This window comes from Phaenicophaeus curvirostris, chromosome 7 (assembly GCF_032191515.1).
Source record: "Phaenicophaeus curvirostris isolate KB17595 chromosome 7, BPBGC_Pcur_1.0, whole genome shotgun sequence".
NCBI classification, from domain to species: Eukaryota; Metazoa; Chordata; class Aves; order Cuculiformes; family Cuculidae; genus Phaenicophaeus; species Phaenicophaeus curvirostris.
Window position 1 is genome coordinate 20,270,987 of NC_091398.1, and position 20,192 is coordinate 20,291,178.

Sequence of the window (20,192 nt, forward strand, 5' to 3'; positions counted from 1 at the left end):
TTAAAGCACAGTTCTTCAGTTCAGCTTTCCCCCCTTCTTCCTTAGCACCAACACCTGAATAGGTTCAATAAGAAACAAAATCCAACAAAACCCACCCCAACCCCCCAGATCCCACAACTCACCTTCAGGCTTACTACTACAATCTGGAGAGATATTTTTAAAATTATTATTAATAACAGACTCTGATACTACAGTAGATGAATGACATACCATACAGACAAGATAGCCTAGCCAGGAGAATTTAAGTTTCTTAAAATAAATTTAATAGAAAATAGAAAACAAATCCACAATAGGTTTTAAACATTTGGAAAACATGACACTGCACACCATATCAAGATGGTAAAAGACAATTGTCAATCTACAGACTCCAGTTTTGAGAGATGGACTATGAAACATGGCTAATCATTTTCATTGATCCTTTTTCAGACTAAGCCCTCTTGATTACAGGCCAAGACAAATCAGTTCCTAAGTCTGAACTACAAGAAAAGATAGTGTAATTTATTCCTTTGAGGAAGGAAGGACGGCATATTTAAGAACCTACCTCAAATCTGAGAAGTAACCAATAGCAGAATAGTCAACAAACTATATAAAGGCACTTGTTTCCTACAGCTTTGTTTCTTACACTAACTAGAGAAGTGCTTTAGAGAGTCCTTACAGTGCCTTGGCCATTTCCCCAACTGAGAGATATTATCCTGAAATCAAACCTGCAAACTTGGAGGGCTAAAAAAGAACATGCTCAAGGCCTTTTAGAGGCTTAACCATAATGGGTCTGAAAGCTTATGGGAGCAGGATCCACTTTTAAGAAAGGCTTAAGAGCCTGTACTTCGGAAGTGCATCAGCCAGACCACAGAACCAGTCTTCTAACCTGTTCATCAAATGCCATTAAACTAAAGACTGCACAGGCCCTACACAGTACAACAGATCCAAATACAACAGCCTGAGGAGGATCAAAGTAGGAGAAATTTGAGAGAAGCAATGATTGTAGTCCTTCAGTTTATGTACTGGCTTGCTATTCGGATTAAGTTTTGAGGCAAAACATAAGGGTAAAAGAAAATTAATACAATTGAAGTGATACTGTATTTGAGAATCTACATTGTTTATTTCAGCAATAAGTGCCCCCAAACCTAAAGTACAACATTTAAAAAATCTACAACACAAAAATAGAAAATATTCAAAATGCACAGAAACACAAGTCACCCTTAATGTGATTAAAACGTCACATGAGATTTTTTGCAGTTAAGTGGCAATTAAGGATGTGCTTTACAACACTGTTTAGAAATATGCAAGTTTCCTGTGCAGGCAGGATCCTCATGCTTGTGCAAGTCGTTCTAGGACTCTTCGGTAATCTGAAACAAGTTGCTGGAAGCTCTCTTCTAGTTGTTCATGTTGCATGTTTAGGTCTATTTGGTTCAACTGATTTGTCAGCTCCTCTGGTCTTAGACATCTCCTCATCTTGGCAAGTTCTCGCTGCTTTTTCTAAGCAATCAAAAAACAGCAGTTTGAACACAACCAATAATGATCAAGAATACGGTGTTTCATTATATTTATTCAATTTCAGTATCTAGCTCTTTATGATGTCCCTAATCCTAAGAAAAGCAGTAACAGTGTTTGGTTAAGACATCTTGTATGTTAAAACCTCATTGTTACCACTGAACCAAAACAGTTTCCAAGTTTTTCCTTAACCAAATAGATTAGCTCTAATAGTATTTCCGCTGCTGAAGGTGTGTGGTATCAAAAAACTAAACTAGAAAATTAACAGCCACATGGTAACTTCTTCATAACAGACTATCAAAAATTAATTTTAAGCCTTCTGTATATAGAAAACATTTCCTGACTTGTTACAAATTACACAAAAGTTATCAGGAATTAACAGTAACAGCACTGAAATGCAGTTGAGATGGTTTACAACTATAAACATTTGTACAGCAAAACTGTTCAAACAAAGCTATCATTAGAGCATGCAGTAGCATTCCAAGTCCTTTATTAAAATTTATTCCCCCTGCTCCAAATAACTACATTGATTATAAGTTAGCTTAATTGCAGTTCCAAAAAGTTTTCATAAACAGCACTATGACTAAGGTTTATTGGAAACATTTAAAGTGAGTGCTTGAGTAAGCTGTTTACTAAGTAGAACTACCATAACCAAGATGGCTGTATTTCAGAACAGAAAACTTAACATCAGGGAAAGGGTGTTGGCTGCTTTATGGTTTCTTTTCAGTTCTCAAAAACTGAAAAATTTTGAAAAGCACTATTCTGAAGTAGCATCCATTATCAATGGGCTTATTGCATGCAAAGACTGCAGTGAAAACAACTGCTAGAAGCACTAGAATTGAAGCACTAGAATTAGCTCCTTAAGGAATCTTGGATTTCCCCTATAGGACTCCAGCACAGTGTGAATGAATTGAGACTAAGTAACAGTCCTGTCAGCTTAAAAAAAAGCCACAGCCTTGTCTGTAGTGGACACAAAGTAACACTTGGCAAATGACACAGGACACTCATGCAAGAGAATACTACCTGTTTTGATTATGGTCCTGCCACTCAGCATGACATGGTATTATCTGCAGATCAGGCAAGTATTTAATACAGTGCTGGATTCTCTCTAAATCCAGCAGGAGTACAATTGAAGTTTTGCTACTTTGGTATAACAGAGTAAATACTATTTAGGAAAGTTTGCAAGCTAATCGAGGTTCTTCTCACACTTTGCGAAACCTCTCCACAACAGGGTTTTGGTTTGCTTAGCAAGTATTTAACTGAAGACAGTAGCTAACATACCAGTTAGAGACAAACCTAGATTCATTTGTGGCTTTTTGACTGTTACTACAAAGACTGATACTATTAGCAACTAGGATTTTTTTTTCTTAATCTGCATCTCAGAAGGTCATTTTATGCAGCACAAATCAGCTACAAAGATCTTGACAAGCATACTTAACAAGAAGTAAGAAAATGACTCTGCACTAAGTTTAGCACTTGCTTAAACTTTACTGCTGAAATTGTTTTATATTCCACTGCATGGAGTTCTATGTTGACACAGCTGATTACTCCTAGGAAGCTGTTGAGACCTAATTAACAAGCAGATCAGGAATTTAAACTATACCTGGTGTGCAGTGTAAACTTACTAGAGCATTTACCTCTCTTGAAATTTACAGCTTGTCCATTTAAGGTATTTTTAACCTTTTCAAGAAATTCTTCCCCCTCACCTCCCAAGCCTACCTGGCCATAATGTCACTTGTAGATAGATAAGATGAGATAAGCTTAGTAGTAACTTCCTGATGGAATTGGGTAGGAAGCAGCAGAAGCCAAACAGGATCTTCAAGCACTGCTATACTTGAATGTTCTCTGCATCTGTATACATATCAGTTGAACACCGCATAACTTAATAGTAGCTGATTGGCAACATAATTGGCATCAGCTACATTTATGGAAATGAAAGTAAAATCAAGTATAATTAGCCTTGAAATAAGCATTAAATGATACTTAAGTCATATACACCTTGTAGGGGCCAATCAGTCTTCTTTTAATGTCCAACCGATAGCTTCTGGACTGTTCTGCATCACCCATATCCGTTGCACGCAATCGGAGAATTTCATAAACTCGTCTTGTGTGTTGCTAATGAACAGGAAGGAGAATAAAAAACCAAGTCTGAATAAAAAGGTCACTCAGTAGAACTCAAAGCAGAGAAATACTGAAATATTAGAATAGTTCATCAGCTTATTGGAAGACAGTCAGAGGCACAGACAAAACCTCTGCCAAATCTACCCTTCCATCTTGGTGGGTTAAATGAATAAACATACTCATTTTTTCTTCAAAAGCATTTTCCCCCATGAGATCAAATACTGGCTGCAAAGTGTTGCACCAGCTGTAGAGGTACTTCAAGGACTTGAAGAAGGGCAAAATAATCATGTTGCTACTATATTACTATTAATTGTTGCATCTGTATGAAAACGGAATTTAAGATAGAGTATTCTTTTGCTGAGCAACACAACAAAAACAGGATGGGTTTTTTGCCACTCTTAGCACATGTTTAGATACTGTATAAAAACCCAAACCAACTTATCCTCTCAGGCTGAAGGTTTTTGACACTGAAAGCTGCAGATGTAGTTTATTTATACAAGCAATACCATTTTCATGAACACACCCCCATTCCTCAAGTATCAAAGTCTTCATTAAATCACATTCAAATGTATTTTTTAATTAAGCAACTCTGCCTTTTCACTGCCACACTCACTAATGAGTTTAATCATCCTGAGATTACCAGCAAATTTAACTGTTCAGTTGAACTGTTTAGTTCTCTAAGCGTTCAGAGCTGTGTTACTAGCAGTTGCTCACAGCTTTAGCATTCTGCATTCCCCAAAAAGCACTTACTTGTACAAAATTATTTGGAAGAAATGGAAGCAGTGCCAAATTCTATTACATCAACAGAATTAGTAGGCAAAAAAAGCATTATTTAAGACCATGAGCTAGATAACTCCCTTTCAGATACATCCTAAAAATCTGTTGAAATAAGTCAGCATGTGCAAACTCCAGGTCTCCACCTCCATGTTTAAACTGTTATTCTGCTAGCTTTATAAGAATATGTCCAACAACAACTGTTCTGATTTAGTACCTTATTTATTTTAAGTTTTTGTTGAGCTTCCACCACCATTTCTTGACTGAAACCCTGCATTAACTTTCCTGGGGAAAAGCAAAGTAAATCTTGACAGAGCTTTACAAGAACAAAGTCTCTGAGCTTCACGTAGTTTTCAGATGGATCTTCAGCTAGAAACAGAAAAGTACATAGTTAACATGGGCATCATTTGTTTCCTCATCTCTGGTATGTAATTACAAAGAGCTATAGAAAAAAGCAGATAAAGTGTTAATCACTATAAATAGCTGTGCCTAACCGTAAATACTGCTATCGAAGTTTCAGATATTAGACAGTAGACACTAAAGAGATTAGTGAAAGAAACTTCTATTTTGTATATGCAGTACTGTACAGTTATATATACACATTTCTAATAGACTGACAATATACGTTTAATCCAATTTAACTCCTCAGGAAAAGAAAATTACTCTATGTATAAAACCTCTTTTCTTGCACGTTCCATGTTTTCTAAATTTCAGAGTGGTAGAACTATGAGAGCACAAACTTACTATGTGTAGAAAAAAAAAAAAATCAACCTGGTGAAAGTATCCTACTGTATCCAACTAAAACCTGAAGACATGTATTTACCATCAGTGAGAGTCTTTGTTAGCAACAAACACAGGGAGAGGTACAACGACCAAAGGGTCAAGCATATCCAAAATGAAAAGAATGGAGCCCTAAGGAAAGGCTGATCACAATTTCAAGTTACTTTTACTTAAAATGGCAGCATAACTATCAAAACTGGTGCTTTAGACAAAACATCAAAATTGAAAACTAGCTTTGGTGAACATCAACATGATCCCATATGCAAATTTTTTCTCACTGATGAACTACACACAAGGAAAACGTTTACAATGCTATGAACATACTTCTTTCTCCCTCCCTTAAGTAGATACTTATTTCCTCCTTTCAGAGAGGCTAAAGGCTTTACTTCACAATTTTAGATGCTACATAACTAAATGTTCTGGCCATATCAACATTGACCAGCTTGATTTTCCCCTCAAAAAGGACAATAAATAGTTGTTGAAGCCTTTATTTTTTACAACTTAAGTGCCACATAGAATATTGCAAGTTTTCTCCTGTTTTATTCCATAAAGAAATTAAAGAAATTTTAGTCCATGTTCACTGTTTGCTACAACCCTGCGTTTAAGACACGGATCCATGAATATCACATGATTTACACAGTGCCATGTTAAGATCTCGTTTATCCTCAGCTATAAAAGCTATGTAAAGCCTTGTACTATTAAAAAAAGTAAATGCTTGATTTGAGGTGGATTACTTGATGTTGGAGTTCTCCTGCAGCAATGCATGATGAAAACGTTCAATTGTATTTTAATTAGAAGGGGTGGGTTACTTCTAACTAAGAAGTTCGAGATACCATCTAGAACTGAATGGTCAAGTTTGAGCTGCACTCCTTCCTGCATTGGACTTGAAACTACAGGACAGGTGTCATGTTCATAACTTTATTATGCAAGTATGCCTCTTCCCCCCCACCCCCATTTCCTCAATAATTTATTTTTTAAGCATTTGTGCCTACATCTAATTTAATGGGTACATGTTCCTGCAGCAGAAATTGTCTACAGATTTTTACTGTCTAAATTTTGGCTTGCACACTGAATTAATATGCTATTTTAGCTTGTGTCTCCCCCTGCAACTTAAAGTTTTGGCTAACAGGAGCAAGTTGAACAAGGAATTTGACAAAGCTTGATCTCTTGGCAAACTCAGCTGTGTATCTCACAATAAAGCAGCTAATTAGCTGGTAATCCCTTCATGCTAGGGATTGAATTTCCCTGGTGTGCTGTTATCGAAGTAAAGAATTTAAGGAGCTACATTGTATATACAGTTCTGTAAACCATGGTACTATTAATCCTGAACTGAGCTGAAGCTAAATCTTCAAAAAGGCCATTTAATTCTGACAAATGAACACGGAAGTTACTTTCCAGGCTAACAACCTGTGATCACTACAAGTTGCTTATTAAACAGGTGAACTGAGTCAAAAATTTGACACAAACCTGTTATATCAAGTACTGTAGGAGAAGACATATAGTATCTATGAACTGTTTCAAGAAGCTGAGCACCATGGCCTTCTCCTTGGAATGGTGGCAAGATCAGCATCTGGCTACAGACAAAGGAATGTATTTTCAGCTCAAATGTATGCATTGGCAAACATTATAATGTAAAGGCTTAAAAAAGAAACTATTTAATTTTAAAGTATGTGTAACAATCTTCATGTTAAAATACAATTTTTAAGTAAGTCTTAAAATTGCTAAATATTCAAAATTTGAGATTCCCTCCGCTTCAAGGAGGGAACAATGATATAAATCAGTGCATAGCCAGCGAATAATGGGGATTTTTTTAAACAAATCAACACCATTATAAACAAGTATTGGGAACTTCAGCAGTTCCCTCTTCTGAAATAAAAGGCAAGGCACGAGTTATGCCGCCAATTACCTTACACGTGGCCGGGTTTTGTCTGGGTACACATAGTAATTATAGACTGTCATGTAGCCTACGGTCGCAAAGAGTGTAGCTCCATCCTTATTATACTTCTCAAATCTGCAGATAAAACAGAAAGCCAAGCAGGTCAATTACAGTCGCGCTCCCATGCAGTGTCCATTTTCTCTTCCATTCTCCAACTGAATTTTCAGTGTCAGCAAGCTACTCTGTGAGGGCCCAATGGGTACACCTGCTATGTTCTGAATGTACAATTCACTTAATTGGTGTGCAGCAACTTGGATAAATCAGGCCTCTTTACAGCACTTCAGTGCACTTGCCTATTATAAAGATGAATAGGTGGCAAGTAAAAGAAAACACAGGCAAAGCTCATTTTACTGTTTAAGCCTACATTCAGGGCTCTAACAGACAACAGCATTTAATTCAGCTCTATTCTCAAGGTTTCCCAAAGCATAATGGAGGAAAACTCAAGCCTCATAAACAATGGTCTTTCTTTCCTGGGAAAAATATCATTATACTGCTCCAATAATTGGCCAGCCACAATTAAAATGCAGGCTTTGTGGAGGTAATAAGGTCCACTGTTGCTTTAGAACTGTACTTACACTAGAAAGTAGTTCCATCTTTCATCATCTACATCAATAAAGCTAGCAGTTTCAATAAACCACATCAAGAACGTCTGAAGCCTTTCATGATATTCTCGAAAGCCTGGACATGTCATGTCAGCCTAGGGAAAAAGCCAGGAGAAGTCAGGTGAAACCTATCACAGATATAAGAGGAAAAAAAATATGCAAAACCCAATTAAATTTTCCAATACAAAAAAGCATGTCTATAATCATTAAAGTGGTAAAATGATAGTATTTATATACTACAGCTGAAAGATTACTGAAAGGGCATCACTGTCAAATTAGCTTTAAAACTGCTTAAAAGTAGAAGTTTCATTTATTTTTCATACCTTATATATCTGATATGTTATATCTTCACCAGCTTCCTCATTATGGACAGAATATGTGTGTAGCAGCATTCCAAAGGGCTTGAAGTTGACCTCCTTCTCCAGCAGGGACACAAAGTCATCTGTGTTTGTGCAAAAGCCAGGAGGAATGATTTCTCTAATTTTACTTTCAACATCATCTGCCTGGAGATTATAAAATGGGGCAGGATCAGTGGCAGATTAGAAAAAGACAGCATCGATGTCACTATTGTTCTATAATAAACAAATACAGAAGAAAAGCTATGGCCTAAGAGTAATTTACAAAAAGGAAAATAAAGACAAAACAAGCATTCCTGTTGTTCACTAGCGACCTTCGCGCAAGTAAGGAGCTGCACTGGAAGGATCCAGGAAGGTCACAATCCAGCCACTGTAAGCATCGAAAAGCTTGTAGTTACGGCATAAGTTCATGAACATATTTATGTTTAGAGATGATTACATTTGTCCAATTAAGTCTTAAGAGTGTTGACTGCTATTCTGAAAGTGCAGTGTATTCAGAAGACTTTGCAGAACTCAGGTTCCCAAACATGCAGCTTATAAGAGGTATTAGGTGATGCAGAACTAAGTGGAGGAAAAAGGGACAAAAGAAAAACCCAGTAGCTCCCACACAGGAAAGTGACAGTCAGCACACTCCTGCATTCTTATGTCTCCCTGTTTGAAACACCTACTTATAGGATCAACAGCAAAACACGTTACAAACTCAGAAGACAACACCCCATACTGTAATTAAAGAACATTTTGTAAACAAAGTTTGACACAAAATAATAAAAATGCTATTTAAGGATACCATCAACAAATCTGACCTGTAGTCTAACATACTGAGAAAGAAATATTCTGACACCAAAATTAAATTGAGACTAAAATTACTCCTTTCAGATAACCAAAGTGACTATCAGCAGAGCAGACTTCATAATCCTTTTCAGACTCCAAAAAGACCACTTGATTGAATACATTTACTACTTCTTTTTAACCATGAATATTTGATGAAGTTCCACAATAACGTATTACTGCTTCTCACCAGGCAATAAAACTTAATGAATTGGTCTCAACTTAACAAAACCGTACTCCTCAATACAACCCCTAAAAGCCTGACATTATATTCAACAAAATGAGCTTACGTTCAATTCAAACTTTCCTCTGGACAATGAATCCAGGTTTTCACTTAATGGAGTTTGCCGTGAGTTCAGCTGTAATGTTTGTATTGTATCTATTTCCACAAGGACTGACACAAGAACACTTTGTGTTAACTTACTAAGCAGCTCTTTCACACCGTTTACATGCATGATGGGTATTAGTTCAAAACCAAGACCCTTGCTACTTAGCATTCAAAACAGGGAAATTAAGACGCTTAGAACAAAATACACTACAAAAGGCTAATACAACATGCTACTAATTCCTGTCCTTTCAACCACAGTCCCTTAAGTAGAAGCAATGCACCTGCAAATGAATAGCACTTTATCATTCAGTTACATTTTTAGTGTAGAAAAAGATGGATGCAGTTCAGCACAAACAAGTTTTATGCTTAATGGTTTGGTACTACCAACATTTATATTTATATTTGTAGAGAGTGCTATTAGGCAGTTAAAATATAGCTCTACAATACTTGGTGTAAGAACATGCCTACAATCTTTACATCCATTTCATTCTCAAAACAAAGGAGATGCATTTACTGAAACCTTTGCTATTCTTCTGGAAGCAATACTAGTTGAAGGTTTTCTTTAGACTTATTTATCTGCATTACACAAAAATCAGTACTTTTTCAATGAATTAATTACAATCAATCAGTTACTGAAAAAACTATATGTATGGAACACATTTTAGAAACGACTTTTTTTAAAGCTGTGCATGTGCATTCCTTAAATAGATCTTAAGACTGCACTGCTCACAAAGCTGTAGGAAACTGCAACTAAGAATCTCTAGTGACTTTAATTTTATACAGTTGAAAAAAGCGCGTAAAGCCAATGCAAAATTAAAACTACTTCCAAGCATCAGTTCAGTAACTTGGACTATGAGGAAGATATGTAAAAAACTCACTGGCTGTCAGCACAGAAAAAAAAATAAATCTTGTTTTCCATAACATAGGAAGAATTACATAATGAAAACAGAAGCTTAGTAGATAAAGCAGTAGATAATCCTTCTTAGTTCTATATGACTACACATTTTTACCTACCACCTCCTAAAAGTTCTCTTCCCTTGAAATGGGGCCTGACATAAAAGTAACTGAAGAATACAGTTTCTTAAGTTAAGGTTAACAAGATCTCCCTATCTTACAGAGGAAAGCCCAGAATCACCTTCTGAGTGGCAGCACGAGTTTAAGTGATCCAATTTTCGGTTAAGTCCTGGAATACAGTAATCTTTAAATAAGCCCCAGCATACAGTCATCTTGAAATATCAACAGCATACAAATGATTTGTTTCATTATACTCGTACTTGCTAATTGAAACATACATTAGACAGTAGGCACTTTCCAACTGCTTCTGAGGTGCTCAAAATCCAAGAAATTAGGAAAGTTTGTTTTGTGCCTTTCCCTGTGCATTCCTTTGATATTGGCAAGACATTTCTTTTATGAGAGCAAGGCACACATCTCTTAACAACGGGCACTGATGCCCACAACAACACACAAATTTCTGTTCAGAAAAGCAATCCAGTTGACTACCACAGCAGTGTTAAACACAGGCAAAGTGACCTACCATAAAGCATGCAAAAGCCTGAAAGAAGCCAGCCAAGCGTTGTTGAGCTTGGGCTTCATAGAAGTACTGCCTGTACTGCATTGCATTCATAATCAGAATCATGTAAGGCAATGATGGGGAATTTGGTATAGGCTTGCAGCTAAGCTTGATTTGTAGTAGGACTACTTAAGTGAGCAGGGTCTCTTTGTACATTGCATTTGACACCGGATAATTTCTACAGAGATTACTCTTGTACTAACAGGCAGTTATGACATTTGTATACCACAGAGCTGCTGTTTCAAAGGGTCTTAACTTAAAGTAATCATAGAAACATATTTGAAAGTTGAATTTCTCTAGCAAATATATGTATTAATTCCACTGGGGAGCAATGGAGTCCTCAGTAATATTACTTAAAAAAGGGCATCCGATATTAAAATTACACTTTTTCATTAACTGCTGTAAAGTAAGTGTAATAGACCAGCTGCAAAACTACACACATTTATATACTAAATACTATTTCAGAGGTTAATGAAATACTTTCCCCCACCCCATCATGAAATTCAGATGAAAAGGATACATGAACAGCTGCAAATCTCAAAGTAGCAAGCAATTCTGAGGTCAAAGCTATTAATATTTACTCTAGAAGAAAGCAGCCCCTCTTCAGTTATTTGAAAGAATCAATTCCACCCTAGGGATAAATTCTGTCCATTTTTATTAAACAAAGTGCCAACTTCCATTCAAAACATGATCATGCTTTGCTGAGCCATCCCCACTAGCATGGTTTAGATCCATTTTTAGGGAGATGATATTAAGATGCTTAAGCATGAACAGAGCACTGGCTCTTGATAGCTCAGGATCTTATCTTTCACTTCATATTTGAGAAGATCTTGGGAGTAAAAAAAACATAGTGGCATTGGGATGAATTTCATCAATTCCCAGCAGCTGCTCTAGCAATGATGGAGCCAAGCTTAATATCACAAAATAAAACCACCTCCTGTTGAATGGGCTTGTGTAGGTATATAGATGCAAAATCCTAAGCTTGAAATAACTTCACAGAGCATTAAAACTAACTTTTCACTTGTAACCAGTTATGTTAAAGGCAGAAACTGCTGTCCTTTCCTGAACACCATCTATTCACAGCGCAAAGACTACCTGTAATGTGTGGCAGATAGTCTACATCTTAGTATGACTATCCTGAACAAGCTAAGATCAGTAAATTAACAGTTAACTCAAAAAAAGTAAAAGTTAATATGCATTTAAATTAACACCCTCCTGTAATGACAAATTATGTTTTGATCTCTGCAAATGCATCCATATCTCAAGGTGGCTAAACTAACAGCAAATACAAATGCAGAACAAGATTGATGGCCATCCTATCTTTCCTTCCTACATAAGTTTTGATATAGCCAGATGAGCAGCCTATCTGGATGCAGAGCGTTAAAAATACCAAGGGAAGCACAGCATAAGCTACCACATTCTTCCAATGCAGTCAAAGCCCGTAAGTACTCTGGAAAGTACGTAGAAGCCTCGCTAAAAAGATCCTCTTTTTTGTCACCATCTCAAACTCTTAAGCAACCGCAGAAGCAATTCAGCAGAGAAAACAGGGCCTGAAAAAAGCAAGGATTCTGAGCAATTAAAAAAGTTGCAGTGTGCTTAGGGCAACACAGACCTTGCTTACATTCCTCACTCATATCTCCAGAAAAGGAAAGTGGCTTTGTTATCTGTACAGAAAATAGACTGTGAGTAGAAAAGGTGTTACGGTGTGGATTCCTGTTGTGATGAAATTTTGAAGTTACATTGGTGAAAGATTGACCTGTTTTATTCTAATACAATTACTACTTTGCCAACAGGCTTTCCCTTTTTCCTAAAAACCTTCTAAAGATTGAAAAGTATGACTGTTCACTAAGATACATTTCCCTAGACTCAAAATTATTCATATACATGGAAGCACATAGCCCGTTGAACTAAGTACATTCTAATGCAACTTCAGAACGAGGGCAAATCTTTTAAGATTAATTTAACAGAGTAATCCCAATACTTTTTCCTTCAGAAAAGACCTTTCCTTGAAAATATTATTTAGATAAACTCTGATGAATCTGGAGTTAGGAACTTAAAATATAGCTTGAAGTCATAAAGATGTTTACTTCTGAAAATATCTCCTCTCAGGCAGAGTAATTTATGAAGACTCATCAATAACCATATCAACAGCTCTTTCGGAAATAAGTGAATCAATTTTTTCTTCTTTTTACTTCCAACTAAGTAGAACTAGGATGATATTAGGTTCTCTTAATGCATCAGAGACTAACCTGAAGCAGTTCTCCTGAATAACAGTATATGTACTTATACAAGCATTTAACAGTGAAAAACATTAAGAAGATATTTTATTCCTATTTGTAAGTTCCATATACCTTTCTTCAGGTGGCTGAAAGACTAAATAGCTTAGCTTTTGTGGAGTTATCTCAAAAATATTCTGAGCATATAGGCAGAAGAATAAAAAAAGCTTTGCTGCAAGGGTTCTATAAGCTTGGAAAACCTGCAGGCGGAAAGAGAAAAAACCCAACCACAAAACCAAAAAGCCAAAAACCGAAACAAAATATGCTGCAGGTAATTGTATTATTGTATTCCATTAAATAAGACAAAGCATACGATACCTAACCAGAAGTTTTTAATCTAATCTCTGCCTTACTTGTTTTCCCACATTAGACACTGTCAAATATCATACCTCACAATGTTTACCATAACCTCCTTTCCGTTCTTATTGAGTTTTCTTTAATAAAAAAAAAACACCTTTGCTAGTTCTCCACCTGCAGACAGTTAACATGAATATACAGACTTGCTAAATTGTTGTGGTTTATTTGTGGAATTGGCCTGGGTGTTAGCATCTCATGTTTGACCATAGCGCTTAACACAATTTTGGTGTTACTGCAGCCACAGGAGGAACAACGGAAAACACAGGTGGAGTTCAAAGCTTTTTTTCAGCTTAGCAACAAAGGAAGCTAGCTTTGTTTGCTTTTAATGTAAATCATGCTTGGGTGGGCAATTACTGAACGTAGCATTCTTGTCCATATCCCAGCTAAACCTTCTCAATAATACTTGAGCAGTTCTGAATCTGTCTTTACCTCCACACAGTCAAACTTTTCATTAACTTTAGACGTATACTCGATGCGGAAGAGCGTTGACAGGTTACCAGCGATATAGTACAAGAGGATCTTCAGTCCCTTGTAGCCAAAGGCAACCTCACTGAGGAAGGAGAAAAGAGCAATCAGGAACTCCAAGTTTCACAGCAAAATATTCACATCACAGAGCTTTATTTCAATAAGCTTTGAAGTTCACATCGTCTTTCCCAGTGAAGTATATTAAGCTTCTTAATAGGAAAAGAGAGTCAAACTGGATGTGCGCTACCTAGACTAAGGCTATTACACTATTTCTGCCAGTTATTTTGCTCCTCTGGTGGAGAAATCGAACACGTTCCTGAACTCAGTAAGGTAGTTTCTGTGCACTTACTGTGACAGCTCAAGAGAAATACGTTAAACAGCTAATACTGCATTTTTTAATATCTTAAACACATTAACATTTAAATTAACTGATCAATAACTTTTATTAAAATTTACTTTGCAGTGTAGTATATTATTTTTCAATACGCTACTACAATTTATACTGTATAAAACACAGACAGATCATAGAATGCCTTGGGTTGAAAGTCACCTACTCCAACCCCCCAGCAGCAAGCAGGGACATCTTCAACTAGGTCAGGTTGCTCAGAACCCCATAAACACGACCCTGAAAGTTTCCAGGAACGAGGCATCCACCACCTCACTGGACAACCTGTTCCAGTGTTTCATCATCCTCAGCATAAAAAACTTCCTCCTAATATCTAGTCTAAACCTCTACTGTTTAGTTTAAAAGAGATAACCAGTCGAGGCAAAAAGCATGATTTTCATGGACAGTTTCTAGGCTCTTATCCTATCTAACAAGAATCAAGGAAACAAAAAAAAGAAAAGGTATGGAATACAAAAGTCCTTTACATTTTTGAGTTGCCTGAACAAACTCTATACTGAAGCACAGGAAATTTCAAGGAAAAAAACTGTAGAAAACAGTAACATTCAAAGAAATAGGCTCCTTTTTTTCATTACTTTAATACATAGTTAATTTGGTTTTACTGACACTTCCTTTATGGTAGAACATTTATAATGTAAAATTTGAAGTGCCACAACAAGAATGTGCTTGTTAGTGATACTGATAGATCAGAGAGGTTTCGCATCACTAAAAGTATAATTATTGTCAGTGACAACTATAGTAGATGTGTAATAGTGTAACATATTTTATTACAGTTAATACAGGTGGCTCATCCTACTTGAAGTACTTAGAATGCTTTTTAAAGAAATTAGGAATTGGAAATGAAGAAACTTAACTACTTTAGACAGTCCACAGATGCATCTGCATGGATTTTCCTTAGTAGTTTGTTTTTTAAAAAAAAATAAATGGACAGGTTGTTTAATTTCACTCTACTGAAAATATAATTTGACACTTTATCACTAGGGACACAGTGGCTAGCTTCCCTACAATATAAATGAAAGCCAACCCACTTAAAGAAAAAATACTTTAGTTTCTGTATCCTCTGCATGTCTAACTTGTTAAATACAGTTAACATGCAATGATAAACTGACATTGACTGTTCTATAAATTAATCCTTGACTTCTACATTTTATTCACCAAGAATCCCAAGTAGTAGCACAAAATAAAATCAATATCCTGTTGCTAGATACTGTTTTTAATACACATCACCATGAACATTATTAGTAAGAATTTATAATTCTTTCTTAATCTTAGAAAAATGTCATGAAGACAATACCCACTTAAACAAGTAATTCTAACTGCAAAATCAGGTATTTCAATCTTCACTAATCTACCTGAAAAATAGCATATAAATCAACTACAAGCTCAAACTCAACAAGCTATACACTGAGGGCACTAACAGTCATAAAATTGAAGTCTTGCTGCATCATTTAAAATAACTTGAGAGAGCAGGATTTCTTGTTTTCTAACAATTTGGAAGCAACTTTCCCCTTCCAGACTATGAATATTTTAACTTACTCGTCTCCAAATACTTGGTGGCTAAACTCTGGATTAAATGTTGTGTTTTCATCCTCCAAATCCTCAGGAAAGCGAACTGAGGAGAAAAAAAGCAGAAAGAAAAAAAAAAGAGCATGACTAAGTCATAACGTTCGGTTTGTTTATCCATGGATACCACACTAGACATTCACGCATTCTTCCACTATAGAGGCAGACAACATCTGTTACGAACCTGCCTACGTCAGGCTGGCATACAATCAAAATAGAGACATCTTGTGCAGTTTAGACACGTTATTTGATCTGACAAGATCAAATCATTAAGCAGAACGAAACTTAAAAATTGACATAGATGCATGTATTTCATATAAACATCTCCTGAATGTTACCGTCTTTAACTTCATTTTGAACACAGAGGACACTGCCCAGCCCGATATTCCCACAGTAAACCAGACAGACCCTGTAATCAGTGTTGCCTTCTCATTCTGCCATTCTCTTGTATGCAGGTGAGAACACTTCACTGTAGTGGGTTTTCACGGACTGATGAACGGAAAGAAATGTTTATGTGCATTTATGTTCAAAGTTTTGGAGAATCAGCATGGATACACACAAACCAGCTGCACCAATACTACACGCTGGTACTTGTACCAATCTTACCAATTAGCTAGTTTTACCCTGAATCTGCTTTCCCTCAAAGCCTACCATTAAACAAGGACTCTTCTGGTAACCAAAAATATTTGCTATAATGGCATCTACCCAAACTCAGTAACTACTGAAGAAGCCTTTTATTCATGCTTATGGAGTTATAGCAGTTGCTCCACAGTAATTGTGACAGTTATTCCATTATAACTTATATGATTTATGATTAGTGGATTAAGTTACAGATTAACGTATGATTTTCAAGGAAAAACATTAGAAGACTGAGATACTTTATTCTGAAACTTCATCTGTGTATTTGCCATTTTGAAAATAACCTGAAATTGGGAGGGGTATAACTCCAACTTAGGCATTAAAGTGATAGTTCACCCACATAATTGAGACGCAGCTAGCTCAAGACATCTACGTATTTTTAATGTTGAATAAGTCAATACTGCATTAGCACGAGCATGCAATGTTTTAGGAGTCAATATTGCTACTAAATCATTTTTTTAAAGCATGTTAAATATTAACCTACAACTTCATTGTGCCTTTACTCCAATAAAAGGAGAGCTGAAGATTTTTTTTTCTGATAATATTAGAAAGGAATCATTCAGAGAGAAAAATGCAAATGAAGAGTGTTCCAGTGACCAGATAAAAATTTAGCCTTCTTAAAAGCAACAGAGAATGGCTACTTTTGTCCTCTCAGGTTTAATTCAGAGAGTAAATGATTCAAGTCAAAGCAGCAGTGCAGCAAAAGCAACGAAAAAATATACAAACAAAAAACGTGTGATTTTGAATTGTCACCACAGAAAAAAATAGGACCCCAAAGAGGATAGCATATGAGTACTTTTACACGCACGTGGGAAATACTTGTTTAGGTTTTCTCAGCAGCACCACTTTGGAGCTTCTCATATTTTCTCTTAATATAACTGCTATGTGGAATATCTAAGCTCTCCAAAAGAGAGCTAAATTTATTAGCAGAAATGGGCAATAGGTGACTTAATAAAAATCCCTACAGCAGTCTCCCTGAAGCCTCCTCAGACTTCTAGACAAAACTCATTTGGGTATCATTATTGCTCATTCTTCCCTTCGGTCTTAGAGAGGTGGAAGAGAAAAATAAAACATTACATCTAGCCACACAACCATTATTTGAAGTAACATAGAAGTGGAAGAGAAATACTTTATAATAACAATTGCTTAAACACTAAAGTATTTTGGTTATGACAACATTTTGGGTCACAAGATGACTGCATTTAAAATGCTACTAAACTGTACAGAACAGTGCTAATAGCTCTGAGACGTACTTAACAGATTCATTACTTTTATTTTCTTATTAAATGATGCTATTTGTACCGATTGCTGAAGGGCTGGAGAGATTAAAAATTAGATGGCTATGCCTTGCTCTTCAAGTTAGTAAGTTCATGATATAAGTCCACCAAGAGTTCAGGAACTGTGTTTTGGGTGTCCTAGTAAGCCCATTAGCAGTGAAGAGCGATGCAAAGCTCTCAAAAGATTGATTTTTTTTTTTTCTTTTGAGATTTTAAACAATTTTCATCAAAAAAATTCTGTGTAATGCAGGTGTTGGGGGGAAAGGCAGCAAAAACCCCAACCCAACATTTTTCAGTCTTCTTTCTTGCTTTTATTTTTATTTATTATTTTTATTTATTTCCTTGAAGAAAGAGGAAAGGGACAGATGTTAAAAAATACATAATTAGATGTTTGTAACCCTACAGAAATTGGTTCTGTTGCTATGGTCAGCATGAAGACAACACATACTGAGGACTGCACCATAACAAAAGGGAAACTGAAGAACATAATGAATGTTTCAAGGAAACCGGACAAGATGTAATTCCAATGCACTCTGGTAACACGCTAATAAATTGCTGATGACATTACGCAGATACAAGACCATTTCTACAGCTGCACTTTAACTACAGCAGTCCGAGGAAATTAGATTATGTATTCCTATTCTTGTGTTTATGTGTTTACATTAATAAGTAAATAGTAACCCTAGGGTTTCTTAAGAAGGTACTGAAATATTCCAGTATGAAATGCACAGTGTTTAACAACTTACATTACCTAGTTTGAGTTGAATTGCTTCATTTGTATTACACTTGTACTCAGCCAGCTTCTTCTCCATAGGCGTAAGCCCTAGAGAAAAAGATTGTTTTAAAAAGAATTAAGATATGTACAACCTGTATGCCATTATTATTCAAGGAACATATTTAGAAAAAGGTTCTCTAAATCCCCTCAAAAAAACCCACAAAACCACTGAACAAGCAGATTAAAGACCTACAGTGTGCTACATTGTAGGAATAAAGAGATTATCTCAAACGCTTTTCTGGAAGCGGACATAAGAATTAGAAAACAGAATACAAGTATCTCTTTCATTTCTGAGAATGAAAAAATATTTAAGCATTCTAAGTTATTGCCAATAAAATATTTGAACCCTGTAAGTAAGAACATGCTAATACATTTGAGGGTGTTTCATAGAATCACAGAATCACAGAATAACCAGGTTGGAAGAGACCCACCAGATCATCGAGTCCAACCATTCCCATCAATCACTAAACCATGCCCCTTAGCACCTCGTCCACCCGTGCCTTAAACACCTCCAGGGAAGGTGAATCAACCACCTCCCTGGGCAGCCTCTGCCAGTGCCCAATGACCCTTTCTGTGAAGAATTTTTTCCTAATGTCCAGCCTAAACATCCCCTGGCGGAGCTTGAGGCCATTCCCTCAGGTTGGAAAAGACCCTCCGGATCATTGAGTCCAACCATTTCTATCAAAGAGTAAACCATGCCCCTCAGTGCCTCGTCCACCTGTCCCTCAAACACTTTCAAGTGCTTGCAACAAGTAATTTTCAAAAACAGGTGTTCACAAACTACAGTAACACATATACCAGCAGCAATTACCCAGTTACCACTTCTCCAGAGCAGGAAGGAAATAACAAACAAATTGCATCTAGGCTGTTTTTCAACGCATAACCCAAGGCAGAAAATATGTGTCACTCATCAGGGTGTTATTTAAGTGCTTTATACATCCAGCCTCACCATCCTTCCCATCATAAAGTTCTTCCTCTAACTTCAGATAGCAATTTTTAAGCAAAAAACAGGCTCGGGCTGCCGATTCCTCCCACTCCCCCGGTAAATTCGCGGACAGGAAGGCACGCTCCGGCTCGCCACTACTAAACGCGAGGACCGCGAGCCCGCGGCCGCCTGCCCAGCAGCCGCACGCCCAGAGCGACAGCGGGGCGGCCAGGCCCCGCTCCCCACACAGACGACACTCGCTTCCCGCCCGAGCTCAAGGACTCACCCGCCATTTCCGAGGCGCGGCAGCCGAGTCACCCGGCCAGAACGAATCCACCCGCGCGCCCGCTCGGCGGAAATGAGCGCACGCACACGACTTCCGCTTCCGTCCGCCTAAACGCGGCGGGGAGCCAATCGCTGCGCCGCGCGGCCCGCGTGCGTGACCGGGGGGCGGGGCTACGCGAAGGACCCGCCGCCAGCAAAGGCTGGCGGCGGGCCCTTCGCGTAGCCCCGCCCCCCCCGAGCGACGCAGCTGGTGAAGGGGCTGGAGAACAGGCCTTATGAGGGACGGCTGAGAGAGCTGGGGTCGTTTAGCCTGGAGAAGAGGAGGCTGAGGGGAGACCTCATTGCTCTCTACAACTACCTGAAAGGAGGTTGTGGAGAGGAGGGTGCTGGCCTCTTCTCCCAAGTGACAGGGGACAGGACGAGAGGGAATGGCCTCAAGCT

The 20,192-nt window shown here is 37.3% G+C and overlaps 1 protein-coding gene across 2 annotated transcripts; it reads right to left on the minus strand.

Moving 5' to 3' along the window:
• Positions 1-1,079: 1,079 nt before the first annotated feature.
• Positions 1,080-19,853, minus strand: HAT1 (histone acetyltransferase 1). 2 transcript variants are annotated; one of them, XM_069861141.1, is made up of 11 exons: positions 19,753-19,853; positions 18,518-18,589; positions 15,824-15,899; positions 13,849-13,969; positions 8,028-8,207; positions 7,678-7,799; positions 7,073-7,177; positions 6,634-6,740; positions 4,604-4,755; positions 3,490-3,606; positions 1,080-1,476 (listed from the first exon to the last, which is right to left on the minus strand). In XM_069861141.1, exons 1-11 carry the CDS (start codon positions 19,757-19,759, stop codon positions 1,309-1,311), a joined length of 1,227 nt encoding a protein of 408 aa, XP_069717242.1. In that variant the 5' UTR covers positions 19,760-19,853; the 3' UTR covers positions 1,080-1,308. The 2 variants fall into 2 exon arrangements, with proteins under 2 accessions (XP_069717242.1, XP_069717244.1); XM_069861143.1 differs by having other exon boundaries at positions 1,450-1,586.
• Positions 19,854-20,192: the final 339 nt, after the last annotated feature.

What these genes read in the sequence shown, in the direction of transcription:
- HAT1 (XM_069861141.1), bottom strand. An exon ending in AGATGGAACTACTTTCTAGT is followed by an intron (nt 7,178 to 7,677) that starts GTAAGTACAGTT and finishes TTTTATCTGCAG; the next exon opens with ATTTGAGAAGTATAATAAGG. An exon ending in AAAACCCGGCCACGTGTAAG is followed by an intron (nt 6,741 to 7,072) that starts GTAATTGGCGGC and finishes CTTTGTCTGTAG; the next exon opens with CCAGATGCTGATCTTGCCAC.